This window comes from Phodopus roborovskii, unplaced genomic scaffold (genome assembly GCF_943737965.1).
Source record: "Phodopus roborovskii unplaced genomic scaffold, PHOROB, whole genome shotgun sequence".
In the NCBI taxonomy this organism is placed as follows: Eukaryota; Metazoa; Chordata; class Mammalia; order Rodentia; family Cricetidae; genus Phodopus; species Phodopus roborovskii.
The window spans coordinates 20,198,537-20,226,302 of NW_026126549.1; the positions used below are offsets into that span (position 1 = coordinate 20,198,537).

Sequence of the window (27,766 nt, forward strand, 5' to 3'; positions counted from 1 at the left end):
AAACTTGGCTTCTCTCTGCCCCTGAGATAACCCTGGCCATCACCAGTCTGCTACCTTCTCTGCCCCGACCCCCACCCCATAGCCATGGCAGCTCCCGACTCCTTCAATTGTCTCTGGCTATTATTTTCCTACATCCTGAAAGACAGGCACTCAGTAGTTTCATATTCACAATAAACCTTTTTTCTTTGCATCCATGAAGAGGTCCAGTTCAGTGGTTTCACTGTGGCCTCTCACAAGCCAAAGTTGCAAATGGGCCCTTGGTGCTCAGCTAGATTCCTTGTGGCCTAAACAGTACTGAAATCAGTTGCAAACACTTAACAATTGGAGCAGCTACCCCTGTCTCACCATAACCCTTGGGTTGACTCTGCCAATATATCTTCTCAGAGAGGAGCTGGCCTAGGTGATCCCGAAAGCCCATTTGCCCATTCACTCATTGCATTCACTCATGAAACAGGCAGGGGTGAGACCCTACTGTACATGGCAGAAGCCCGCGGATATAAGATTTATACAACACCTCTGCCATCTAAACCAGGGCATGCACCCTACCAAGTACCCTGTGACCACCCAGTACCCTAAGAAGGGGTGTAAGGAAGGCGAAAAGTGAAGGGGAAGGGAGCTGGCAGAGTCAGAAGGGAGCTGCCACTCAAGCAGTACCTTGTTCTGTGATTTAGCATAGTTAGCTCCTTGTCATCTCAGGACCTTGGTCTCTCCATCTCTAGAAATGACCTAGTTGGCTTGGAAAACAAACACGGCTCTTCTAGAGCTGGCTTTCATAGGCTAAGACTCCATGATCAAGGAATGTCTGGCCGGACCATTCCGGAATTGTTCCACTGAATTCCAAGCAATCCCCCCTCCCTTCTCTGGCTAGTCCTGGCCAGGAGCAGGCCTTAGAGCTGGCAGCCGACCGGGCCTGGGCTCCCTGCCCGGGGGCGGGGCCCTTTTCAGAGTCCCACCCCTTCACCTGGGGCTCAGCCCGGCAGATGTTACAACTTTTTCACCCTCCCTTGGGCTGTGTCCCTTCCCAGGCCCGCCCAGCCGGTGTCTCCCTCCCCCTTCTCCTGTGGGGTCCTGCCCACCTCCCTGCGGGGAGCACTGCTTTGCGGGGACTCCGGGTGGGGTCAGAAGCACAGCTAGGGGGAATTGGGGGTCGGGGAGGGAGGAGAAAGAAAAAGCAGAAGCGGGAGAAATTAAGAGGCGGGAGGGATCAGAGGGTAAAAAGGCAGCGAAGAGTCCCGGGATGGTGGAGAGCACTTTTGGGACGCCGCCACTCCACGACTCGGGCTGGCCGGACTGAGCAGGCGGAGAGGGAGCAGAGGCTGCGGGAGGTGGCTCGGCGCGGGCCTGACCTTCCCGAGGCGCCCTGCTGTTCCTCCGCGGGTCCCGGACCAGACCTCCGGGGGGCTCTAACTGCATCCAGGAGGGCGGACGGGCCAGCGGTGTGCCCTTGGTGCAGGAGGCTCTGAGGCCCTGGGAGCCTCGCGCGCCCGGTTCGGTGTCGCGATGCATGCCCTCTCTGGATTCTCCCTGGTCAGCCTGCTCAGTTTAGGCTACCTGTCCTGGGATTGGGCCAAGCCGGGCCTCGTGGCTGATGGGCCTGCCGAAGCCAGCGATCAGACTTCGGCAGCTCCATCGCAACCTCCTCACATTATCTTCATCCTCACCGACGACCAAGGGTACCACGACGTCGGCTACCACGGCTCAGATATCGAGACCCCAACGCTGGACCGGCTGGCAGCTGAGGGTGTCAAGCTGGAGAATTATTACATCCAGCCCATATGTACACCTTCTCGGAGCCAGCTCCTCACTGGCAGGTAGGTATGGCTCAGACCCGCTGGACTAGGTATCCAAATGCCCAACGCACCAGGTTGGTAGGTTACAGACCTGCAGAACAACCCTGTGCTGGGACCCCAGAAGCAAGTGTTATGGGCTAACTTCCCCTGTGACAACCGTTAGATCATCGGTAAAACCTTCGCCTTCTTTGGGCCACAGTTTCCCAACCCTCATATTCAATGCTTGTGACCTACCCTGCTGCTCTAGGACACTCACGTTCCACACGTCTGTTCCTTTCTTCATCAGAGGAATCTTTCACTCTTATTTTGAATTCTGTGTATATTGACAGATGTGGAGCCAGTTGGAAAGTCACTTTCAGTTTCCTTCTCCATAAAATGGAGTGAAGGACAGTTTCTATCTTGAGAAGGAAGGGTGAGAGGTGAATGGATTATACGTAACCTTCCTGACTCTCAATAAATGTCTTTATCACTGGAAAGATTCTGGTCCCATGTCGTTGATGGATCCAAGGGGAGAAAACCATGGAACTAGTGAAATGAGACCTTAGCCTGAGGCTGCTTGCATCATTTTTCCAAGTTTCCAAGTTTTTCATTGGAAGAATCCTCCCAAGTTGTCTGGAGAGACCCCAGGAGTGTTGCTGTTCCCTACTGGGGGTGGAGATTACAGGAGTAAAAGAGCTGGGAACCGGAGGAGGTTGTGGAAGGCAAACTCCCTTCACTTAGGAGAAAATCCTTGGACGGGGCTGAAGCTAGTTCTCCTTGGAAGGAAGCCATGGCATGCTTTGGGATCCCTACTGAGATCTCAGGGTGGGAGCCCATCTCTCCCAGTTTCCTGGGTGAGACAATGAGGCATAGAATCAGGGAGAGGCCAGGTTGGTGCCTTTGTCCAACTTCAGGGTCTTGTTAAAGAGAGAGAAAGAGGGTTGTGAGGTCAGATGCTAGGCTGGTGTCACGGAGCTGGAAATCAAATGGCAGCGTGTTTCCTCTCTCCATCTGTATCCCAGGAACTGTGAAGAGCAGGAAGAGGGAGAGGGGGAGGTTTGTGTTGCACGTGTGGCTTGGTAGTGGTGGCAGACCCTGGCACGGGACAGGGACTAACCCCCCGAAGAGGGAGGAAAATCTGCTTTCTGAGTTCTGCCGTTGTGTTTCTCTCCCCAGAGCAACATGACTTTGGTAAGCAGCTGAATGGGCAGCCAGGGCAGTGCTCCAGGCTCTTATTGGTGAAGTTAACAGAGCATTACAGAGCCAGCCGTTGTCTGCCCTCCACCCTGGGCACTCAGCAGCTGCCTCCATCTGACAGATGCTTACTCCATAGCTTCTGCAGCCAGTCCTGTTCTGTGGACCTGGAGAGAGCCAAAGACTCTCATGTTACTCACTGACAAATGGACTTTGGCAAGGCTTAGCTGGCCCACCACATTACAAACCAGGGCTTCAGGCACCCCATCCTTATGCAGAGACACTCAGCTGGGAGTCTCTACTCTAGAATGCTTCTCCCATCAAACCCAATGGTTTCTCAGTTTGCCTGAGGCCTAGAGAAGCTGTATCATACAGAGATTTTGAGCATGAGGGTAGACCTGGGTTTAAAAACAGTTCTGTCTGTCTGCCAGCTGTCTTTGGGTCACATGGTACTCTGGGGGGGGGGTTCGGTTTCATTATTTGTAGATTGGGGATTGTGATAATCTTCCGTCCATACATATTTTACAACAAAGGTTTAGGTTGGTGAGATGTCTCAGCAGGTACAAGTGCTTGCTGTGTAAGCCTGGTGACCTGAGTTCGATTCCTGGGACCCACTGTGGAAAGAGCTGAGTCTGGAAAGTTCTCCTCTGATTTGATGTGTGCATGCATGCACATCACACACACAGCACAAACATATACACACATACCCACCTACACCACACATACACATACAACACACACACAACACACACACATCCCACATACCACACATACACGTGCACACACACCACAAAATACACACAGTGGGGGAGAATTAAATGAGATAGTGACACAAAGTTTTAAGAATGGCCCTAAGATAAGGAAAAACTGGGGTCAGATACCAAGTACTCAGACTTTGGCTAACTCAGCAGCCTAGGAGTAAGGAAAGGTATGGGATTCTAATTCCCTGCCACATTACAGTTGGCTGATTTACTCGTGACTTTTAAGATACCTTAAGCACATCAATCACATGGGTCTCTGAACAGAGCATTGGAAGATGTGATATGAATGGATAAAGGAAACCCAGGGCTCTGCTAGGCATGTACTGCTGCATCTTGGCCTGGGTAGAAGGGCTTGGGCTCACAGCAGGCACAGGTTGGGGGGGGGGGGGAGCTGGTCTCATAAAGCCTGGGTATAGAGCACTTCTTAGGGATTTCCTATCCCAGCCACTCACACTTGTAAACATCAACTGGTCCCACATGTGAGGAGGGTGGGCAGTCTACTTTGCTTGAAAACACTGCTGCTCAAGCATGGACTCCTGTTCAAGTCTCAGTGCTGCCCCTGACTACTGAGTGACCCTGAGCAAAGCCTCTTCCTTCCTCTGACTTTTGTTATTGCTTTATTTTTTTAAAAAAAGAAAATTATTTTTACTTTATGTGCATTGGTGTATGCCTGTGTGAGGATGTCATATCTTGGAGTTACAGACATTTGTGAGCTGCCCTTTGGGGGTGCTGGGAATTGAACCTGGATCCTTTGGAAGAGTAGCCAGTGCTCTTAACCACTGAGCCATCTCTCCAGCCCCTGTTGTTGTCATTGTTGTTTTTAAGCAGATGAAAAACTTAGAAGAGGACTTAGTTCACTTCTGGCTCCCATACTGTCTGAATTTATACATTCATTTACTTATCCATCCATCCATCCATCCCTAAGTAAACAAGTGAGCTTTAAGTATCACTGGGATGCTAGGAATACAAAGACAACCCTATTCTATGTCATTGTACTCAAGAGCATATACAATTGTAGTCCTAGGACAAAGTAGACACTGAAGATGTGCACCAAGTCCCTGGTGTGGGGGAGGAAGAGGACCAAGACAAAGAGTAACTCATTCTTTGGGTTTTAAGGAGGTACAGAGGGAGTAATAATGTGGTGGCTTCCAAGGAGTAAGGATTTGCCTGGGAGACTAGGACTTGGTGTACCCAGGCTCTGTTCTAAGTTTACAGCTTAGAGCTCAGGGACTCGGGTCTGGAGCCTCTCTCTGCTAGGATACCCAGCCTACTCTTCATACTAGTCATGTGAATCATCGAGCTTTAGTTTTCTTATTTGGGAAATGGGAATAATAATGTGTCCTTCCTAGTTTGTGGTGAGGAGTTGTTGAGCACGATTCAAAAGGAGCATGAAGCTGAAACACACAGCAAGAACTTGGTATTAGCCCTTCCTGCTGTCGTTAACAAGCCCGGGTCAACGTGTAATGCACTAACTTCCTGGCTGTGTAGTCCTAGGTAGCAGCTTACCTGTGCTGAGCTGCTGTTATTCCATCTCATCAATAAGCTTCACATTGATGTGAAGATTTGAGATAATTTTTATAAGTGCTTAGCCCTTTGGCAGTATCTGGTGCTTTTGTTACCGTTCGTGTTGGTGGCACCAGTCCAAGGGCCATCTCAGGTTGCTACTGGGGGTTGGTTATTGGGAACAGTGGTCTCTAGCTCACTTGTGTTTCCCATGTGCCCATCCTCTACCCCCAGGTACCAGATCCACACAGGATTGCAACACTCTATCATCCGCCCACGGCAGCCCAACTGTCTGCCCCTGGACCAGGTGACGCTGCCCCAGAAGCTACAGGAAGCAGGATACTCCACCCATATGGTGGGCAAATGGCATCTGGGCTTCTACAGGAAGGAGTGCTTGCCTACCCGCAGAGGCTTTGACACCTTCTTGGGCTCCCTCACAGGCAATGTGGACTACTACACCTATGACAACTGTGATGGCCCAGGGGTTTGTGGTTTCGACCTGCATGAGGGTGAAAGTGTAGCTTGGGGCCTCAGCGGCCAGTATTCCACCATGCTCTATGCTCAGCGTGCCAGCCACATCCTTGCCAGCCACAGCCCTCAGAAGCCCCTGTTTCTCTACGTGGCCTTCCAGGCAGTACACACACCCCTACAGTCACCTCGAGAGTACCTGTACCGCTATCGCACAATGGGCAATGTAGCTAGGCGCAAGTATGCAGCCATGGTGACCTGCATGGATGAAGCTGTTCGCAATATTACCTGGGCCCTCAAGCGCTATGGTTTCTATAACAACAGTGTCATTATCTTCTCCAGTGACAATGGTGGCCAGACTTTCTCAGGAGGTAGCAACTGGCCCCTTCGAGGACGCAAGGGCACTTACTGGGAAGGTGGTGTGAGGGGCCTGGGTTTCGTCCACAGCCCCTTGCTCAAGAAAAAGAGACGGACCAGTCGGGCCCTGGTGCATATCACAGACTGGTACCCAACATTGGTGGGTCTTGCCGGTGGTACTACATCGGCAGCTGATGGACTGGATGGCTACGATGTGTGGCCAGCCATTAGCGAGGGCCGAGCCTCACCACGCACTGAGATCCTACACAACATCGACCCACTCTACAACCATGCCCGGCATGGCTCCTTGGAGGGTGGCTTTGGCATCTGGAACACAGCAGTCCAGGCTGCTATCCGGGTGGGAGAGTGGAAGCTGCTCACAGGAGACCCAGGCTATGGGGACTGGATCCCACCACAGACACTGGCCTCCTTCCCTGGCAGCTGGTGGAACCTGGAGCGGATGGCCAGCATCCGCCAGGCTGTGTGGCTCTTTAACATCAGTGCTGACCCTTACGAGCGAGAGGACCTGGCTGGCCAGCGACCTGATGTAGTCCGCACACTGCTGGCTCGTCTTGCTGATTACAACCGGACTGCCATCCCTGTCCGTTACCCAGCTGCGAACCCTCGGGCCCATCCTGACTTTAATGGGGGTGCTTGGGGGCCCTGGGCCACCGACGAGGAAGAAGAGGAAGAAGAGGAGGAGGAAGGCAGGGCTCGAAGTTTCTCCAGGGGCCGCCGCAAGAAGAAATGCAAGATTTGCAAGCTTCGATCTTTTTTCCGTAAACTCAACACCAGGCTGATGTCCCACCAGATCTGATGGCTGGGGGTGGCAGGGAATCTCAGCTCCCACTCAGATACTGTCCCATTGCTGTGTCTCTCAGGGAGAAGACCAAGGTTAAGTCTCATCTGCAGGCATGTGGAGGGAGAACACAGAAGCCCTTAGCTGACTGGTGTGGGGCTTGTGGGAGGGCACCAAGCAGGCTGGGATGCCTGGGCCCCTATCCTGCCGCTCTCCCATTGTGTGTGTCCTGTGACCTCAGGTTACCTCCAGCAGCTTCTGCCTCGGTCTCCTCAACTCTAAAATGAGCTCTGGTGCCTGTATGACTCCAGTGTACACCTGTGACTGAGGCCATGGCAGACTTTGCTGACCTTGTCACCTTCCAGATGACATGAGTCCATGGCCTTCTTTCCAGGTCTCTGTGGTGCTCTTGTACATCAGCTGGGGCATGGCTGCTTTGTCAGAGGGATTCAACGAGAACAGATAATATAGGGTGTGAGAATCTTTACATCCCTGGACCCCCAAGATGTAGGAGCCTAGTGAAACACATTTCTTTTTGTCTCCTCCAGCATCCAGGGGAACCTGCCTGGGCCCTGAACAGTTGCATAGGAGAGGGGGAGGGAGGGAGGACGACAGCTGTGAATAGAGTCTTTGAACCAATCATCTCCTTTGCCCTTGGGCACAGTCCTTCCCCCAGGGCCTTGACTTCCCTACTTGCAAAAGGGTAGGGAAATGCTAGCCCTGGCTCGGCCTACCTCACACTGCTGTAGAAAACTGGCCAAGCTAATGGTTGTAGGAGCCTGTGAACTTGATTAAAGTGCCATTACCCACCAGCAAGAGATGCTGGTCTATGTGTGTGTGCACGTGTGTCCTGGGGACCCTGTGAGAGCTCACTGTTAGCAGAGGGAACAGGAAGGAGGGTGGGAAGGGAGTCCTGCCGTGGCTTCACTGTGGGCTACAGGCAAACCCCTGACCCTCTCAGCTACAGTGTTTCTCTGCCTACAGTGGATGAGCCAAGAGTCTTTACTTCTGGTTGTTCTGGGCACCACTGTGCACATTTGCATCTGGGGGACACAGGCTCAGTAGTGGTGAGGAGGGGGTGGTGTTTGTAAAGCTTGATTGCTGCATAACACGGCTCCATCCGCACACTGCGTTCTGCATATCTCCCTTCAGGTTCCAGTCGGCGCAGTGTGTGTAGGCGAAGGCCCTGCTGTGAATTTTGAAAATAGTTATTTTTGTCCCTGGCAAAGGAGGCCTGTTAGGACTCGTCAGCTTGTGGATGAGCAGGATAGGTGGGGTGGGGTGGGGTGAGTGCGGTGCTGTAGGGGTTTGGGTGCTGGTTGCAGGACTGCATCACCACAGCAGCGCCTGAATCCTGCATGAGGGCCTGACCAGGGCTGCAGGGAGAAGGTGATCATTGCATTCTAGGCACTGCTTTACAGCCCTGAGCTTTTTTTTTTTTTTTTTTTTTTTTTCTTCTATAAGATTTATTTTTAATGATGTGTAGATGTGTGTGTTTGTGTGTGGGCATGCACACGTGAATAAAGTGCCCCAGAGGCTAGAAGCCTCAGATTCTCCTAGAACTGGAGTTACAGGGGTATGAGTTGTCAGACACGGGTGCTGGGAACAGAACTTATGCCCTCTGGAAAAGCAGTGTGCACGTGCACTCTTCGCTACTGAGCCATCTTTCCAGCCCCAACCCTGTTCATTTCTGCCTTTTCTCGTCTCCCTTACCTGTGTGGTTTCTCTTCCTTGGTAATGTGGATGCCCAGGTGGTAGGCAGGACCCAGAACTGGCAGAGGTCTCTGGGCCCTAGGGGCTGTGCCATTTTTGCCTGCTCAGGAGGGAAGCTCTAGAAAGGACGCTTGCTAAGGTGATGTCTTAGCCTGGTGTACCCCATAGGGGTTATTCACAATGTGCCCACTGCCCCAGATGCTCCAGGCCTGCTGGGACCTATTCTGGCTATATCCAACGGCTTGCCACTCTGGTACACAGGGTGAGCTTCCCTGTAGACCCAGGCTTTAGAGAACTGTATGGATGCTTCTCTGAGGATGCCTGCCAGGGCTCTCCAAAGTCCATCCCCATCATCTACTTCCCTTCCGAGGACCTCTTTGGGGCCACAAGAGCAGGGCCATACGTGGTGCTTCCTGTTCCCCCATGGCCTCCAAGCTCTATTCCCTGCAGTCAATCTGGTCCCCAAGAATAAGGAGTAATTAATTGGTGCAAGCTGGTGTCTGTTTCTGAAGTCTTGAAGAGCAGGCTTGGCTCAAGCCTCCCTGGGTTCAGTCTTATACTCAGTGCAAAAATTAACAAAATTCTGGGTTCTCCTCAACCAGGATGTCAGCATATCTCAGGAGCTACTCGAGCTTCAGTCTGCAACCCAGTCCCCAGGAATGAGTGGGCAACTAGTGCCTGAGGGTGATGGGTATTGCACTGAGAGCCCAGCTTAGCAGTCAGCATACCTACTATCTGTTCCCTACTATGGTCTGGGTTCCCCCTCAGTGAGCACACCTGAATCTATACTATATGTCAGCTCCCAGTTGACTACTGTCTTCGAGTTATTATTGTTGTGATGAAACACCATGACCAAAAGCAACTTGGGGGAAAAGAGTTTATTTTTCACTCACAGTTTCTTACGATGGTTCGTCATTAAAAGCAGTGAGGGCAGAAATTCAAGCAGGGCAGGAACCTGGAGACCACAGCTGATGAAGAGGTCATGGAAGGGTGCTGTTCGCTGGCTTGCTCCTTGTGGCTTGCTCAGCCTGCTTTTTTTATAGACTCCAGGACTACCAGCCCAGGGGTGATGGCACCACTCACAGTGGACTGGGCCCTCCCCCATCAATCACTAATGAGAAAATGCCCTTCAGACAGGTCTTATGGAGGCATTTTCCCAGTCGAGGATCCTTCCTTTCAGATAACTCTATCTTGTGTCAAGTTGACTTAAAACTAGCTAACACAGCACCTCTAGGCTTTTGCTTACATTACCCGAGTCTCTTTGGAGAGGATAGAGTGGAAGGGCACACAAAGACAGTCCCTAGGTCAGGTCTTCTCTGGGGGCGCTGTTTCTCCCTAAACTGGAGTAGGCCTGTAATCTGGAGGAGTGAAGTTCAGGTGGGAGCCTGCTTTAGCTGGATTCCAGATATGGAGTCCTCACTTCTAATGACCAGTGCCCCAGGAGCCCTGCACCTACCTGCCTGGGCCAGGGCTGTGTCTCTTCTTCCAGGTACTTCTGGATTTCCTGTAACACAGGCTAACATCCTGGCAGTGTCAGGAAGGGACAGCGCTTGGGGAGCCAGAAGCTCCAGGCTATTTCCGTGACTACCACTAAATTGTGCACCCATGAGAGGGGCAGGCAGCCTCTACTCTCTATACCTTGGTTCCCAGCTCTAAGAGATATGTGGCCCCTAGTGGTCTTCTCAGCTCTATATGGGGGTTAATAATGCAGGGCAGAAGTGATGTAGTCCCACAGACCTGGATTTGATTCTTAGGTGTGTACTGTCATGGCTCTGCAAAATGGGACCACTGTATTTACCACATTGCTGCAAGGTTCAAACAGTATTGTGAAAAAAAAAATGCTTAGTACAGGGCCCGACCCTGATGTAGGAGTAACTGCCTCATGTCTTTGGGGCCCAAGAATGAGTGCTTTGTCCCTGACCTTCCCAGGAGGAAGTGAGACCACTTGGAAAGCCCTGTTCGCAGCCTTTCTAGCATAGATAGGAATGGGACCTTTAACTACAGGGTGTGCATCACTGTTCCCTTCAGGGAGGGCTACCTCAGAGCACAGTGCTGCTTCCTAGGCCTCTCTCAGACCTGGCATTACTCTACATACAGCCGCAACTCAGTTGCCCTCTACCCAGACCCTCACAGCATCCCTTCTCTCCTGGCCCAATTTCTACTGAGCCTGTCCCCCACTTTTGCTGCCCTTAGTGGGACAGGCCCCATGGGGATCATTCAGATGGCACGTTTTCTGTGGTGTGTGTTCAGACCCTGCAAGACCCTGTGGCATTTAGTATATGCATGAGAACACATGGAGGGGCTGTCACAGTGTCATTAGGGCTGTAATCCTCCCTCCCATCATTCCCCTGTCTCTTGGAGCTCAGCCCAGCTTCCTTCTGTCCCTCCCACTGACACGAGGCACTGTCTATGTTCATGGCCAATCTTTCTGGCATTACCATGCTGGCTCAGCAAACTTCAGGGTTCCCACCCCTGGCCACCAGCCCACGGCACACAGGCCTGTGCCTGAGTACTGCATGCAGATGGTGTGCACGTGCTGGACTGTTATGCCTACTGTGGTCCTGGGGAGTGAGAAGTCTGGCAGAAACCACCCCCCTCAACACATGCAACCAGCAGCTTAGCCTCATTGCCACACAGGCATGGCTGATTCCTGATGCCTGCCACCACTAGGCACAGCTGCCTGCTTTGAGGTCAGAGAATGTGGTGAATTAGTAGCCATGCCTCCTCATCAGAGTGGCAGTTTCCCTCAGTTTGCAAGTGTCCATCAAAGCCAGTTTCTGCACCCCTGAACTAGTCTCCAGAAGGTCCCAAGAGGTATGTGGACATGCAAGTGTAAGACACACCTCCACGGCCTACTTCTATCCAGCTAGTTCACCATCTGGTGAGCCTAAGGTCCTGGGACCTGCCCATCCCCTAGGCCTGCATGCACAGCAGAGAATGGCTCAGTGAGAGAAGGGGCAGGGCAAGGAGGGTGCCCGGGAGGAGGGCATGAGGCAGAAAGGGAGGAAAGGGAGCCGGAAATAGAACAAACAGATGTGGTCACCACATGGTGTTAGGACCCCGTGGTCCCTCTAGGAGGTAGACCAGTGTCAGGCTGGCCATGCCTTCACATGCCCCCCTGAGCTCCCAGAGTTCTAAAAGCTTTGCTGGCCTCTGAGCCAAACACTGCATTTCATCTGTGGAGAGCGACAGGAGCAGTAGCCAGGCCAGCACTGGTCTGAGAGGATGGCCACCTCTGTTTGCAGGGTTACATTTCCATGGTTACAGCTTTAGCAATTCCCTTTAGTGTTCTACTGGTTTGAAAGCAGTTGCCATGCCCTTGGGCCCTAATAAGTGAGGGTCCCAGTGACCTCGTTTTTAGTTCCTGACATTTATTTTGCAGGAATTACTGCGAATAAGGCCAATACCAGGCAATGTCTATCATGAACTAACCCCCAGCAAGGTCTCAGAGAACAGTGCTTCCATGGTTCAGGGAGGAGCAAGAAAGGATTTCTAGCTCTTCAATAATAATTCCTCCTGTGTCAGTCACTGTGTTCATCTCATTTAAGCCACAAAACAGCCTTGCAGGTGAGGAACAACATTACCCAATTTTGCACGTGAAGAGGTGCAGAGAAGTCAGGACATTGACTCAAAAATCACAGCCTGTAAGTCGTGCAGCCACGAATAATTGATCAACACTGTTTCCCCTGGGCAGTGGCTGGATGGTCCCGGGGATTTTCAAGGGACCAGGCTAGATCAGTGGTTCTCAACCCTTTGTTCACGGACTGCTTTGGGGGTCAGACGACCCTTTCACAGGAGTAGCCTAAGACCATCGGAAATCACGGGTATTTAAATTACGGTCCATGACAGAAGCAATATTTTCAGTTAGGAAGTAGCAATGAAATAATTTTATGGAGAGGGAGAGGTGGGTCACTACCACATGAAGAACTGTATTAGAGGATGGCAGCATTAGGAAGGCTGAGAACCATTGGGCTAGAGGCTCTGAGGCAGGAGGATAGAAATACAGCTCTACCCTACCTCTGCCTTCCTCTGCTGCCTCTGGCCTTGGCCATGATGTTCTGTGCCTGCTTGCTACCCACCAGCTGTGCGGCCCTGAGAGCACAGGCCTCTCTGCTCTGCCTCCGAATTGCCACGTTGGCGGCAGAAACGGGAAGCATATTGTGCACAGAAACAAAACGGAGTGGTTTTTCCTTTTCTGAAGGTGGTAATGGTGCAATTAGTGGCTAAGCCATCACCCCCTCCTCCCTGCCTTGCCTCCTTCCTTCCCCTCCACCTCCCTTTTCTTTTTTCTTTACTGGGAAACGTGGCTGAAGAGCTTTCACTCAAGCTTCCACTGACTCCAAGGAAGAGGGACCCAGGGGCCCCCTATCCTCAGTTGGGTCAGGCTCTTGTTGGTGTTGGAAAATAATTGAAGGTACCACTATGTCCACAAGTGAGGTGAATGATCCAGTGATTTATGAATTCTGATGGGTGAGAAAATTTGCATTTCCAGGTCCTTTCATCTGCCCCTTGCTCACTGGGGATAAATGTTGGCATGAGACCCCTATACAGATACCTGTGAGACATGCTAACGCATTTTTTTCCCCTGAATGGAGGAATGTGTGCTCAAGACCCAGGTGCCCTGTGGGAGTGGTCATGGGCTCACTTTAAAACTTCCTTTTTCTTTTTCTAGACAGTGAGAACTGTTCAAGTTTACCAACTTCCCAGAGCCCATTCATGGCCCTTAGGCCATTCCATCTTTATGGAGTCTTATGCAAGCGCGGCTTTCTTCCTATTGTCTAGAAAATGATGTGGGGTTCAGAGAGCTTCCTCTGTGACTTGCCCAAGCTCACACAGCTAATAAGTGCCAGAACTGGAACTTGAACTCAGACCACTAGTCTTAAAATCCATGCTTTGGGAAGTGATTTGTGGCTACAGGTATGGTATGAAGAGGTGAGGTCATCAGGGAAGATAAACAGTTTGGGAAAGAAGAGTCCAGGACAGGATACATCCATGCCACTGTCCCAGGCCTGTGTGAGCCAGGCCATGCTCACCTCATTATAGTTGCCTTTCTCCAATCCTACCTTGACACGGAGCACAAGCAGAAACTGGGACATGAGCTCCAGGAGACCAAATCTGCATGGTTCCTCTAGGGGAATGGGTGGGGAGAGCTTGCAGAAGAGGCCTCAGGAGGGCCCAGCTGCACAGTGGTGACAGGTAGGGGTGAGAAAGCAGCCAGAGCCTGGGTCCTGCTCTGTACTTCTCCCCTAAGCTGGAGTGACAGTGTGATACACTGTGGCTAAAAAACAGGGAGAGCAGCAAAATAAGGACAGAGGCAGAGTCCAAGTCAACCAGATCAATTCCCAGAGGGCGCAGTGAAACTGCAGAGACTACAAGGGGGAAGGGGAGGAGAGAGATGAATTAGCCATCATTCCCCTATAAACCTTAGAACCCAGCTGTTGCCAGGGCAACGGGGCAATACCTGTCTCTGTAGAAGAGATGAAGTTGCCAGGGTAACTACATCCTGTCTTCCTCAAGGACCATCCCAGAATGTGGCACCCACTAGCTGTTACCATAGCAACTGCCTCTTTGCCCCACTTAATCCCATCCCGTCTGCTAAAAGGGTCCTATAGTTGGAGGTGGGGGAGGTAGGAAGAGAGAAGATCACTTGTGGACTAAGTTTGTTCTCTTCCCCTTCTTCACCCCCCTCAGCACATCACCCTGGGAAAACAGGGTCCACTTGCTCTCGGGCCCACACAGTCCTGCAGTATTGTGCATATGGGGCCAGGGCAACACAGGAGCAGGTTTTGAAGTGGAAGGCAGGCAGGTGTTGGGGAGGCAGTTACCGGGGCAACGGGAACAGGGCGTTTCGGAGGTGGTTGCCATGGGGACCTGGATGCTGACGAAGGCTCGCGAGGCTGTGAGCAGCCACAGTGCCCTGCTCAGAAGCCCTGAGCTCGTCAGTCAAGCTGGTTCTCCATTTGCACTCTGGAGCGCAGGCAGGCGAGTGGCCCCTAGTTCTGGGAACAGAGCAGCAGCATCCCAGTCCTAGTTCCCAGCCTAAATCCTCGCCTGTCTGCCCAGTGCCAGGATGGCCACCATCACCTGCACCCGATTCACAGAAGAGTACCAGCTCTTTGAGGAACTAGGAAAGTGAGTCACACCTCAGGGAGTCTCGGAGGGCATGGGATCAGCCTCTCCGGGCAGGGGGCGTGTGCCTACGTGGTTAGAGCTCTCCCTTGCATGCAGAGGGAGGTGTGCTGCATGATTTGGGGACACCGTGTGTGCACAGGGTGTCCAGAGTCAGGCATTGACACATTTATGTGCCCATCTAGCCTGGTTGTGTGTGTGTGTGTGTTGAAAGGGTAACAGATTGATGGCATATGCACACAACTATGTATGCAAGTACACAAGACCTGGGTACACAAAGATTCTTAGAAACTTGGGGTTTTAAAAGGATTTTCTCACTTGGCTGAGTCCAAGCTGGAATCTTCTCTGTAGCTGAACTTCAATACCTGCAGTGATAGAGACTTCACCATCTCTCACCTGGAGATCCTGACTTTAGACACTGGACAGAGTGGCACACCCTCTCCATCTCCCCCTTTCCCAGTTCCCTACGGGGAACAAGGGCTTCAGTACTGAAGGGGTTAACACAAAAGCGATTGTGGTGTTGGGAGGAGGGGAGGAATAATCAGCAAGCTGGGGGACACCACTGTGGCAGAGGCACAAAAAAAAAAAAAAAAAAAAAAAAGGTGATCCTTTGGCAAAGTTACCCATCGCATTGTGTCTCTGTTGTTGAGAGAAGGGGGAAGTAGAAAAGAAACGGTTCCCTAGGGTAGATCAGCAGGATACAGATGTAAGGGAAGGTTTCTAGATGTTCCCAGCTGGGCTTGTGGGGGTCCTGAGATGGATCAGGAGTCGGGGAGCAGTTTGGCAGAATGCTCCACTGACGCAAAAGTGCCCATGCCAGCCCTGTTTAGTTCCTACTGGAGCAGCAGGAACATGAGGCAAGGGCCCCTGTGAACAGATGTGTGCCAGTGTGAGCGATGGAGGTATGTGTACCAGTGAACAATTTTGAGGAGAGACTATCTATGACTTCCATGGGAAGCAGATGGAGTTGTATAAGAACTGACACTGGGCACAGTGTGAACTGAAAAGGTACGCACATCCTGGTGCAAGTAAACTATGAGGAGATAGATGTGCAAGCGTGTCATCTGTGTGGAAAGCCTAAAAATGTCAGTGTGCCCTGCAAGGGTGCATTGTGTAATTATGCAAGAGATGCTCTTGGTTAGATTGCAGCGAAGGTATGGGCATGCATCTGTGTGCACATGTGTGGCAGGACAGAGCTGTGTAAATATGTGAATATCAGTGAATGTGTGTGTGTGTGTATCTTGTGGAATATGTATAGGAAATGTGTGTGTGGAGGGGTGCACACACACGCCTGTGTGAGGCCTGGACTCCTGGACTCAAGTGGGCGTATGGGTGCTGTGGGGATGTGTGAGCTTATGCTGGTGTCTGCATATGTGTGGGAGGTGGACCTATGGTTGTGCATAAGCATAGCCCCAGAATATTCTCTCTCTCTCTCTCTCTCTCTCTCTCTCTCTCTCTCTCTCTCTGACTATCCAGACACCTACACAGCTTCCTTGTGCAAATGTGTGTTTGCATATGTTTTCAGACTTCCTGCTCTTTGCGTGTCTTTGTGTAGGAGATGGGGGACAGGAATACAGTTTGAAGGCTGCTCTGGTGGACTGTCTTAACTTTATCCAGGACCCCTTTCCAGAGCATATCTAGTGTTCACCGGAACCTAAGAGTTTCCTGAATGGACTGGAGCTGCCTTTCAGGAACCCCCAAAGCCACTTCTGGCAGGACTGCGTCACAGAGCACAACGAAATGGAGTTGAGCTGTGACTTCAGTGATCAGAGTGACACCAAAGTGCTCTTTTCCCCTGATAAGAGATGGGGGATCATCTCTTAGGATTGGGCTCATTTGCCTGAGTTGGCCTTCTCAGCCCCCCTGCCTGCCCGGATGCTAAGAAGTGCTAGGGTAGGGCACAACTTTTAGGGACAGGGAACAGTAGTATGGCCGCGGCAGGGATGCCCCCAGGCCTTGTCCAATCAATTTCAGACCTCTTCCTTTCAGAACTACTGGTGCTCTTAACCTTTTCTAGGTCACTTATTCCTCCAGGAATCCGAGGAAAGTCTAAATAGACATTCCCTAGCAAAAGGCACAAATCTATAAAATGTTGCATGTGGTGGTGACAGGGCTTGTAAGACCTCAGGAGGCCATGTGTGAACCTGTGCTTGAAGATGCTGTGCGAAGGAAAGGGGCTGTGGTGGGCTGGCTTCGTGGCTTGGACATCTGTGTGACACAGACCAGGCAGGGTGCCCTGTGGAAGATGAGTCTGATGCCTTTTGCTCCCCACCTTAGCCTTAGTTTGAAGTAAGGTGGGGATGTCCAGGGAGGGGCTGTCTCACATGACCCTTAGCTCTGTGTGACACTGGGTGGACTGCCGCTCTTTCTGACCTGCAAGCTGGAGCTTTAAAGAGCTGTGAGGGTTATATAGATGGTGTGTGAAGACATAGCCTCAAGCCTCACACACAGTGGGCCTCTGCAGGACTTTGCTGAGGGAGTGGCTGTTGTCCTCAGGGATTGGGCTGGTGTAAAGGAGGAGGCAGAGCCTTCTCAATGTTTACCTTTCCTGTGGAGGGTATCCTGTTTAGGGGGAGATGTTGATCAAGGCCCCCTGGGGCTCTTCTTCCACACAGAAGCAAAGAAGAAGTCTGAGGAGTTCACCCTTCTGTTGATGAGCATGTGTCTTCTAGCCAGGACACTGTGTGGCTACCCAGATACTGAGCGCTCATCCAGAACTCTGTCCACATAACCAGCCTGTTACCCAGCTCGGCTGGGCCTAAAAAGAGACTTTGCTTGACCTATGTCAGGGCTCTGGGTTGCCACAGCATAGAAGAGGGCTCGGACTTTGCCAAGACTTACTGTTATTCTGCCCAGTGGAGACTAGCTTGTTACAAGTGGCCTTCACGGGGTCTGGGGTGTAAGCAGAGATTCCTTTCCCACCTGGATGCAGCCCTGGATAGGAGTTTTTGGAACTTCTAGATGCTATCAGACTAAAGACCCCCTCCATTCCCTGGCACTGAAGAACATGAATTCAGAGAAGCTACCGAAGTTGATTCTGGATCCCCTAGAGGCTTAGGGTGGGGCTGTTTCTAGGGACCCAGAGGTGATCCTCACTCCCCTCTCCCTCTCTGGGATGAAAGAAATGGAAGCACTTGCTTGGAGTGGGCTATAGTGCCAGCTGCAGGATCAGAGTGGTCAGGGTAGCCTTCAGAGTTCCCTTCCACTCACTCAGCCTTCTCTGATGTCAGAGCCAATAGAAAGGCAGGAAGGGTGGTGGTGGTGGTAATGGGGGGGTGGGTAGAGAGAGGCCAGGGAAGTCCTAGAGAGCTCAGGCAGGCCCTGGAGGTAGGAAGCCTCCTCCATCAGCCCAACCTACAGAGATTATTGAGGCAGAGACTTGCTCTGCAGGCCTGCAACAGCTACTCTGGACAGAAGGAACCTCAGGAGAAGATTTTACTAGAGAGAGAGAGAGAGAGAGAGAGAGAGAGAGAGAGAGAGAGAGAGCGCGCTCAGCCCACTCTTCTCTCTAGAAACAGGGATCTGAAGTTGACTCAGGCAGTGCAGGGTGGGGGAAGCTGGTGGGAGTGTGGGTGGCCATAAGGTTGACAGACACTTGGGGGCTGGCCCCTGAGCCCAAACCCCTTCCTCCACAGCTTTTCCTGCTGTACCACACTTGGGTGGGCTGATCTGTGGGCGGTGGCCCTGGCGTAGGTGCTGATGTGCAAGGCCTCTTGGAAGTGCAAGCTCCAGTACACTGTAGCATGTGCTTGGCCATTGTCCCCTGCCCTGCAGAGCTGGAAGGAGAAGGGGCAGCGGCATGTTGAGAGGACACTAAGGCACCAGAGCCCCACCTAGAGTCAGGGTTCTTCTGCACCTAAGTCTCCTAGGAGCAGTGCACTGGGCCTCATGGTACCCTTCCATCCCTTAGCTTATGCCTGAGGGAAGTGGGCAGGGCTTATTCATCCATTTTACAGATGAGCAGACTGGCGCTAAAGGAGGTGGCAGGAAAGCTCAAGGGACTGGGGCCTGGTCCCTGGGAGGTTGTGGGGAGCAAGCGAGGCCCCATCTGGTGCTGCATCTGTGAAAGAGCTTTCCTCTTGCTTATGAGCCAGGGAAAGGGGCAGGGGTCTTGGTGGTGGCAGCAGCAAGGGACAGTGAAGGGGATAACGATGCGCTTGTGTCCATTTTCTGGCCACACAACGACAGCCTGGAGTTTACGGGGATACCTTGGGTAAATCACTTTTCTTTGTGAGCTTCAACTTTGCTGTCAGTAAAATAGGGGTCCTATCCCTGGAGATGTCTGTGGCCTCCCTCAGGGCAGGAAAACTGTAGCTCCTGCACGCCTGCCTTGGGTGGACTGTGGAGACTGCCCATGCACTGCATAGATGGAGATACCTCACAGAGGGTGCTGTTTCATCTGAGGCTACAGGAGGCTACAGTGAGAGGGGCCAGAGGTGAAAGGATGGGAAATGGGGACACAGGACCTGGACGGCAGGGACAGGTGCAAGGCAGGGGAAGGGACAGCCTTTCCTGGCTTCTCTGCAACATCAGAGCAGCAAGCAGGCACATGTTCTATGCATGCTGCAGCCCTCCACCCCCACACAGGCGCCCCCACACAAGCTGAGACACACTGACACTCTCCAAGCCTCCCCCCTCCCTCTTGCCTCCCTCCCTCCAAGGCACAGTGGCAGCGTTTGTCAGCAGCCCTTATAACATCCCTCTGTGTGGTATGAGGGCAGCCTCTGCGCTAATGTGTGAGTGCACACACACCACACACACACACACACACACACATGCACCACACACATGCACACCACACACACGTACACACGAACACACACATGCACACACACACCACACGTACACATGAACACAAGCATGCACACACACACACACATTCATGCACACATGCACGCATTCACACACGCATGCACGCACTCATGCTGGCACAAAACATATAGCAGGAATTCACCTTCCAGTGAAGGAACAGGGATATGGCACTGGGTGGGTGGGCCTCTGGACTCCGTCTTACCATATACATCTCTCCATTTCTATTTCTTCCTCTCCCATTTCCTGTCTCTGGGCAAGGCCTCTGCCCCCACTCAGTGTCCCAAGGTCCAAGGCGTGCACTCTTATGATCATTTCCATGAGCTATTAGGAAGAGCCCACTGAAGGCAAACTAAGTGCTGCCCACCCTGCTGGGGCCCAGGGTGGTGTCCATGACTGCACATAGTATCAGGCAGTGTTATAAGGCTCCTGGGAATTACTTAGCCATAGAATGTTGAGGGTCTTGGTACTTTGGGGTCATATAAGGGAGGAATTTATCTGTGATCCTTGTGGCCATTTCTATACATATTTCTCTGTCCCCCAACTTGGGTTATACTCATCATGTGTCACATGCAGGACTCAAGTGGTCTCTGCTCTCATGGTGCGCACAATCTGGTACAAAGCCAAAGCTAAATCTCTTCTGGACTGACTACTTAGAAGCAGCTGGGTGCTGGCACATGCCTGTAATCACAGTACTTGGAGGACAGAGGCAGGTGGATCTCTAAGAATTAGAGCCCAACTTGACCTATATAATGAGCTCCAGATCAGCCAAGGCTACACCGTGACACTTTGTCTCAAATTACCAAACAACAACAAAATAAAAAAGGGATCATTACCCCCACCTCCAGTCTTTAAAATGCAGCTGAATAAGAGCTAGGAGCACAAACAGTGGCTATGGGACTTGAGATTCTGCAGGTGTGGAGTTATTGGAGAGGGTGCCCTGAGGAGGGGGCACTGGGACCTGGAGGCTGAATGGGAACTCTACAGAAGGAAGAGAGCCTGAGTACGTTCCCCACCACTGTGCAGCTCATGCACCATCTCTGAGGTGTGTCAGCGGTACACATCCTCCTGGGGGGGGGTTCCCACTCTTCTCTGGTCTGCAGAGCCGGTTCCCAAACCTCCAGATGCTAGGTCCTAAGAGGAGCAGTAAAACCCTGTGTCTGTGTGTGTGTGTGGGGGGGGGCTGGCTGGTGATGAAGGGCTGGAAGTCACATAAAACACAGAAGAGTGGGGGAATTTGAACAGGTCACAGAGCCCTCTTTAGGGTGTGGTTTCTCTTCCTAGCTGGCAGTGACTAAGGGGTCACAGAGGTCAGAGTGTGTGAGCATACAGAGAAAGATTTGATCTTAACACTAGAGAGAACTTTCTAAGGATCAGAACTGCTCCTGGGGCCAACACCGTCTGGAGATGGCACTGAGGCACATAGGCAATCTCCTGTTCACAGCCCTTGACTTCCCTGTTATCCTCCTAACCAGCATCCCTGTCCTCACTTAGTAACATACTTGTAAGGATGATTTGGGAGACATCAAGAGACTCGGACACTCTCCATTCTGTTGAGAATAACCCAGGGCACAGTGCTGTTGCTCTATGGATAGGGAACTATGGCCCCAAAGGTCAGTGACTCATAGAAGTGGGCCTTCCTGCCTCTTCCTAACCCGGGGCATGGCTCTCTGCCCTCAGAACCTCTCTGACACCAGAGCAAGTCTCTGGAATGTGTACCACAGCAGGGGCAGGCCAAGTCAGAAAAGGCTGTGAACAAGGATGCCCCTGCCTTCCCCTGCTTTGTCTAATTCTGGCTCAGCCCCTAGGCACTATATATCTATATGTGTATTTCCCCCTATTTTTCCTTTTTGTAACCCATTCAAGAAAAGGCATGTGCAACCAAAACAGGGAATATGTTGAAACTTCTGTTGATTCAATGTTCCCTTCAACAAACAGAATCTGAGGCCTTCTGTGTCCTCCAAGAGACTTCTGCTGGGTTGGCGTTGGAGCTGGGGGGTGCAGGACAGCTCGTCCCCACAGCATCTTCTGAAGCCTGGGAGTGGGCGGTGCACCACCAGGGACAGGAGGAGTGAGGCAAGGTTTCGGTAGCAGGTCCTAGGATGTTCTGGTTGTATTATGTCATGGCATGTGGCCATCTGCTCACAGAGGTGCTGTGGAGACAGGAAGAGAGGGCATGCAAAGCAGAGGACATCCTGGGTCCAGTCCTATCTCGTGTTGCCAGTGTGCCATCTGGAACTGGCATAGCTGAGTTTTGCTTGCTTATCATTAAGAAAGGATTGCACTGCCTAAGAAGAAAGAGAAGAAAAAAAGAGGACTTGGGCGCAACTACATCCACCTTTAGCTTTACTGAGAGGAAAGATCTGCTTAAGGATGCACAGGGCTGAGAGCTGGGGAAAATGCCTCATGTAAGATTTCCCTTTTGCTTCCAAATGGACTCTGCTGGCCACAGCTCTTTCGGGATCTTGAGAACTAGGGGATGCTTGCATAAGCTATGGCCACCCTCCCTGCATACCGCTCTCCTGACACATGGAGTCTCACCCATTTCTTATAGACTTAAAGCCCGCGTCCCCCCCTCCCCCGCGCGCCACAACCATGTAGGGCATTGAAAAGCAATGCATTGAGTCAGAAGGATGGGTCCGAGTTTTCTTGGCCTCTGTTTCTTTATCTATGGACTTTTGTAGAAAGATGTACTGGGCATGACAGCTCCCCACATAGCCATGTGGTTTCCACACTGGTCTAACAGGTGACACTACTTTGGTGGCCAGCCTCAGGTCTTTGCCATTCTATAGCTGTTTTAACCATACCTGTTTTGAGTTCCACATCCTGGGCAGTCAGATCAGCTTGCCTAGGCTAAGTTACTGAGAACAATAGGACCAGGTTTGAACCCTACTCCAGACATCTGTACTGGGTCAGGGTCCTTCTGAGATCACCTCAGCTTGACCCACAGAGGTAGAAGGTTCATAGATCTTAACAAAGGGAAGTTTGGGGGAGGGACTGGTTGGAAGATGCCTGCCACATAGCTAGCATGCCAGCCAGAGAATGAAGAGCTCAAACAATGGGACTAAGATTCTAAAGGCAGGAGGAACCCATGTGTATAGATCTCTGCGTGATGGCTAGAGTGGATCCAACGCTTTGGGGGAATTCACGGGCACCTTTGTGAAGTTGAAGAAGAGTGCAGTCCTTGCCCAGAGCATCATAAACACAGGGTCATTTTAAAGACATTGTAAATGGGCTCATCAAAGTCTAGAGCCTTCCTGGCAGCCCAGCTAATAGCCCTGCAGGATTGGAAGAGGAAATGGCAAGAGGACAGTTGCAGAGAGAACAGGCAGTGGCAGTTGGTAGGCAAAGGGCAGAAGCAGTACTGTTACTGGGGATGAACCACAAAGCCATGTGTTCAGGGTACCAAGTACCCATAGGGTGGGACAGGCAAGGCAGATTAGGCCCAGGGGGTGCTGCCAGGGCTGGGGGAAGGAGAGGCACTGGGTGGGCGAGCCTGGCATACGGATTTCTTCCATGGAGTCTTGGGGGCGGTGACCAGATTGCGGTGGGTTCCCGGAGTGTAGGAGGTGGGAAGACGAGGCAGCGGATGTCGGACATTTGTTCTGGGAGTTTGGCAGCGGGAAGGGAGGGGGAATCAGGCAACCAGGCTGCTGAGTTTAGAAGGCCATCGCTTTTCTTTATCGGGGGAGGGGTGTTTATGAAAGCAACCAATGAAGGGAATTCCTGAGGACTGTCGGGGTGCCAGACAAGCAGACTCCAAGGGTGCAGAGTGCAGGGCAAGTTCATGAGTAGGCTGTACCCAGAAAGTCTCCACAAAGAAATGCTTCTCTCTGCTGAGACCCTGAGAAGCTCTGGAGGAAGGTGAATGACCTGTCTTGGGATGTCCAGGAGGAAGTAGTATTAGGATTCATCATACCCCTCTTTCACACAGGGAAACTGAGGCCCACATGGATAAGCCAGTTTGTAACCAGCCTGGGCAAGGACTTCTTATTTCCCATCTCACGCCCTTGTTGCTGCTCCTGGCTGCCATGGAAACCCTGCAAGGGGTTTCAGGCCAGAGACAATTATGGGCACCTGTGGCTGGCAGCCGGCTACACCCAGGACACCAGGACACCAGCTCAGCTAGTCAGCCAGAAAACAATTTCCCAGTCACTCTTCACAGCCCATTAGCACGTTTCCACATTCTCCACAGTAGAGCCACTTTGCTCAGTCCTCATGCTGTCTGCGTGGTGCTGGGTGGGGCCTCCTTGACTGCTCACATTCACTCCTGGTGCACACACTCAGGAGGGACCCCACAGCTCTGGGAAGAGGCCCCTTCCCCTTTACCAGGCCCCCCTCCTCCTCCTCCCCAAGCTCAGCAGACAGGGTCCATTTTGTTTCCGATGAGGCTGTTTTCATCTTCTTGACTGTAATGATGCCCATACAAGGCATCCTTTCTTGAGCATTTACTATACTCCAGGGACTCCGCTGAACACATTGTCTGTCTCATTATCGCATTTGAGTCCTTGAAGCAACTGCTCAGGGTGGGGACTCATTGTCCGCATTCTATGAGGGGAGGAGGCAGACAGACCAAGATGACGTCACTGGCTAGTAAGGGCCTGGACAATAAAGGTGATTTGAACTCGGGTTGGACCGCTCTTTAGAGCTGCATTTGCCAGCGTGATAGGCTAGGATACAGTACTGAAGCCAGACAGGTCTCTGTGCCACCGAGCCTCAGTCTCCCCTCAGCTCCATGCTGCCAGTGATCAGAAACTGAAGCCCATGGGGTCCACCTACCCCTGTCTAAGTCCTCCCAGAATGGCTGAGATCTGAAAGTCCCTCTGCCTGCATTCTTTGTCACATATGCATGCCTCTCCCTAACTTTATCTCTTGATTGCATGGGTACATTCTGAGGGTGACACACCTCAGAATCAATCACATCCTGGACCTCATGGTATCACAGACCCAGCAAGAGCCAGGGGATCATTAGCATCTGCTCCCTTGTGCCTAGGAGCAATGTACCACTTTTCCCTCTTTACACCCAGGGGCACTGCCTACCCCTCCACCTTGGATTAAGGAAGCACCCCCCCTCCCAATCAAGAACCCAGGAACACTTTCACAGGCATTCTCAAGACCTCCCCCCACCCACTCTGGCATCCCGTCTTTCTCTTCTGGGGCCACTTCTTCCCCCTACTGTCTCCATCTTGGCCTCCTGCTCTGCCTGTCTTTCTGTTGCTAGGCCTTGGCCTGCCTACCCACCCGCTGGCCTCGGTGCAGCTCAGAGCCCTGCCTGGGAGGAGTGGGTTGGCTCCTCCATTTGCCAAGGCTTCCGGGCTGCAGTCACTTCTGATGCAGGGTAAGAATGAACAAGCATGCTTTTCCTAACGAAAGATGAAAGAAGCAGGAGTGTGAGCTGCAAAGCTGGCTGCCTCACTCTCAGTTTGGCCCCCTGACTCTGTCTACCCTGTTTGTCTGATTCCCCCACCATGACGGGTGGATGGAACCCCATTCATCCGCTGTGTCCTGTGCTCAGTGGTCCTAGTCCCAGGCTACATGCTCTGAAGCGACCACCTCTCCTAGTCTCCCAGAGTGGTGCTGCCACTGCCCTCTTTAGGGGAGAAAGAGAATCAGAGGCTAAGTTCAGAGTCACAGGGCAGTAGGGGACAGCCTGGGTGGGACTCTGTGAGCTACAGCCCCATCTCTTGACTCCTCTCTCCTGCCTTCAGGGGAACCAGGAGGAAAGGCTAAAATGCCCTGTGTTCTCTTCTCTGCCTCCCTAGAAATATTCCTTCTCACTTGGGGCTGCAGTTTCCGGATCTGTGAAGTGGAGCTCGTAATTCTGATTTTTTCAGGTTGCTGTGGGATCTAGAGGAGTCAGCAGTACACAGGCTTGAGAGTGTCTGTATCCTGGGGTCAGGAACTGGGTCCTCGGTTGGGAAATTTCTCCTCTGAGTACCAGAGGAAGGCTATGTATCTCTGCCCAGGGGCAACAGGCTCAGGATGTCCTTCGGGGCTCAGCATCCCTGCATGCTGGGCTGTTCTTGTTCAGTGACAGAGGCTTTTCTTGTGGCTCCTAGGCCCCTGCTTCTTGGGTGCCATGAAGCTTCCCATCAATGTTGATTTCAGGAGGTAGAATATGAAATTGGACAGGAAATAACTGCCTGGCAAGGAAAGAGTTAATTCTCTCTCTCTCTCTCTCTCTCTCTCTCTCTCTCTCTCTCTCTCTCTCTGTGTGTGTGTGTGTGTGTGTGTGTGTTTCACTGTTGCAATTGATTGTATCCACCTGACTCACACTAATGGAGGTCTAGCTGTGAATACGCCCGTAGACCGGGTACTGGTGAACAAGGCAAGGCCCTACAGTCACTAGGTAGCTCCTTCCCAGATGAGGCCACTGAAACATTTCCCTTTAAGGCCTCATGGGAAACAAGGTCTCTAGCTGGGCAGGAACCTAATAATGGTTTTCTGGCCCATTCCTGTACCTAGGTAAGATGGATGCCTCTGAGATATCAGTTGTCTCCTTGTCTTCAAATGCCTATTTCTGTCCCCAACGCTCCTGGCTGAAATCTTCCTTCCTGCCCCATTTCTGTTCCCTTCACTGGTGTTTAAAATCACTGTCTGATCTTCCAAGCTCTGTTTATGGAGGTGCTGGGTAGTAGTACTTGACACTGGGTACCAAGTGCTAGATGTTAGGTTCCAGATGCTGAGTGTTGGTCACTAAGTGCTAGATACCAAGTGCCTGACGATGCATTTGTTGGGTGAGACAAGAAAGTGGGTAAGCAGCCCCCATAAAGGCCAGGGTGGGGTGGGGTGGGATCAGAAGACAGACAGAATAAAACCCACATTTAGTCTTCTCACCTGGTTTTTAATTACAGGGCTCCTAAAACTCTTGCAGTTTCCTGAGTATTCAGGGTGAATGGAGTATTTCTTGTTCTGCAATTTGGTCTTTGACTCCAGTTCCCACCACAAACCTCTTATCCCCCTGGGATTTCCAGGTGCTAGAATGGCTCTTATGGGGTGACTCATTGTGGGTTTCTGTATAGAGATGGCCACCAGGAAAACCAAGCGCTGATTGGACGCTTGGAATCTTCAGCCTCATTTCATTCTGTGGGGAGAGAGGACTGGAAATCAAATTAGTGACTGGACACAGTCACATGATGAAGTCTCCACAAAGACCCTGCGTGGGGGGTAAGGACACCTTCTGGGATCGGGAACACATCCAAGTGGCAGCAGAGTGCCACATCTCAGCTCCGGCGGTGGGGGTGGAGCTGTGCTCCAATCTCGCAGGCTTTGGCCTCTGCTCCTGCATCCAGCTGCTCATCTGTATTCTTCACCATGTCTTATATTGTGTAATGAATGAGCAAACGTGTTTCCCTGAGTTCCTCTAAGCCATCATAGAAAATCCGTCAATCTGAGAACAGCAGTAAGAACTTCCAGTTGTCAGCAAAATTGTACGGGAGTATGGGCGACCCAGGGAACCACTTCCTACAGTTGGCACCTGAAGTGAGGGCATAGTGTTGTGGATTAGAGCCCTTAACCTCCAGACCTTCCCTAACTCTAGAGGGCATCATAACTGACTTGTAAGACACTCAGTGGGGATACAGACAGCAGGAGGACTGGTCAGCATAAAAGAAGCCACTTTTATTTGGTGGCCAGTATTGTGGGGGGTGGCTAACAACAGGTTAGCTTTTCCTACACAGGGACTTCATGGAGTACAATGGAGGCCCTGGAGTGGAGGCAGTGTCCCAAGGAGGTGACTGGGGTCTCTCTGCTTTCTTATTGGTGAAGAGCAGGTGGAATGCAGCATCCCAGGGAAGACCTATCACTGTGTGAGGCCTTCAGTGTACCTGTGATTCTGGCCATTCTTTTCTTCATTGTCCTTTGCTGTCATTTCCCACCCACTTACTTCTCGCTGCTCTGTGTTGAGCAGCTAGATTGTGCTCATCTGGAGTCTATGCCAGACTGAAGGCTTCATTTGGGGTCCATTGGCAATAGCTCCTGCTTCACATGTTAATGGTAGAAAGAGAGACTATTACCCAGCTTTTCAGGTAATAGGGTTCAGAGGAATCATCTAAGCATCTTGTGGCTTGGGCATGCTCATCATCTTAGGTGTGGGGGTGGAAGTTTGGGGGCCATTGGGAACTCAGCGTGGCCAACAGGAAGCAGGAGTGAGTGGTACTCAGTGTCAGGTGTTAAAAACCCAGAAGAGCAGAGGCCTAGGTGCAGCTCTGTAATCTGCAGTGCGAACTTGAGCAATCTACATGGAGCTGCACACTGGAGCTCAG

The 27,766-nt window shown here is 51.8% G+C and overlaps 2 protein-coding genes across 4 annotated transcripts in view; both read left to right on the top strand.

The window, feature by feature from the left end:
* The first annotated feature begins 1,156 nt into the window (after positions 1 to 1,156).
* On the top strand, positions 1,157 to 7,681 carry Arsi (arylsulfatase family member I). The gene is made up of 2 exons (XM_051200889.1): positions 1,157 to 1,811; positions 5,462 to 7,681. Exons 1-2 carry the CDS (start codon positions 1,501 to 1,503, stop codon positions 6,867 to 6,869), a joined length of 1,719 nt encoding a protein of 572 aa, XP_051056846.1. The 5' UTR covers positions 1,157 to 1,500; the 3' UTR covers positions 6,870 to 7,681.
* A 6,859-nt stretch (positions 7,682 to 14,540) lies between these two features.
* Positions 14,541 to 27,766, top strand: part of Camk2a (calcium/calmodulin dependent protein kinase II alpha) — a 58,096-nt gene continuing 44,870 nt past the window's right edge. For all 3 annotated transcript variants that reach the window (XM_051200760.1, XM_051200761.1, XM_051200762.1), the window contains exon 1: positions 14,541 to 14,696. In XM_051200760.1, coding sequence (XP_051056717.1) covers positions 14,635 to 14,696 — 62 coding nt within the window. In that variant the 5' untranslated portion in view covers positions 14,541 to 14,634. The remainder of the gene's footprint in view (positions 14,697 to 27,766) is intronic.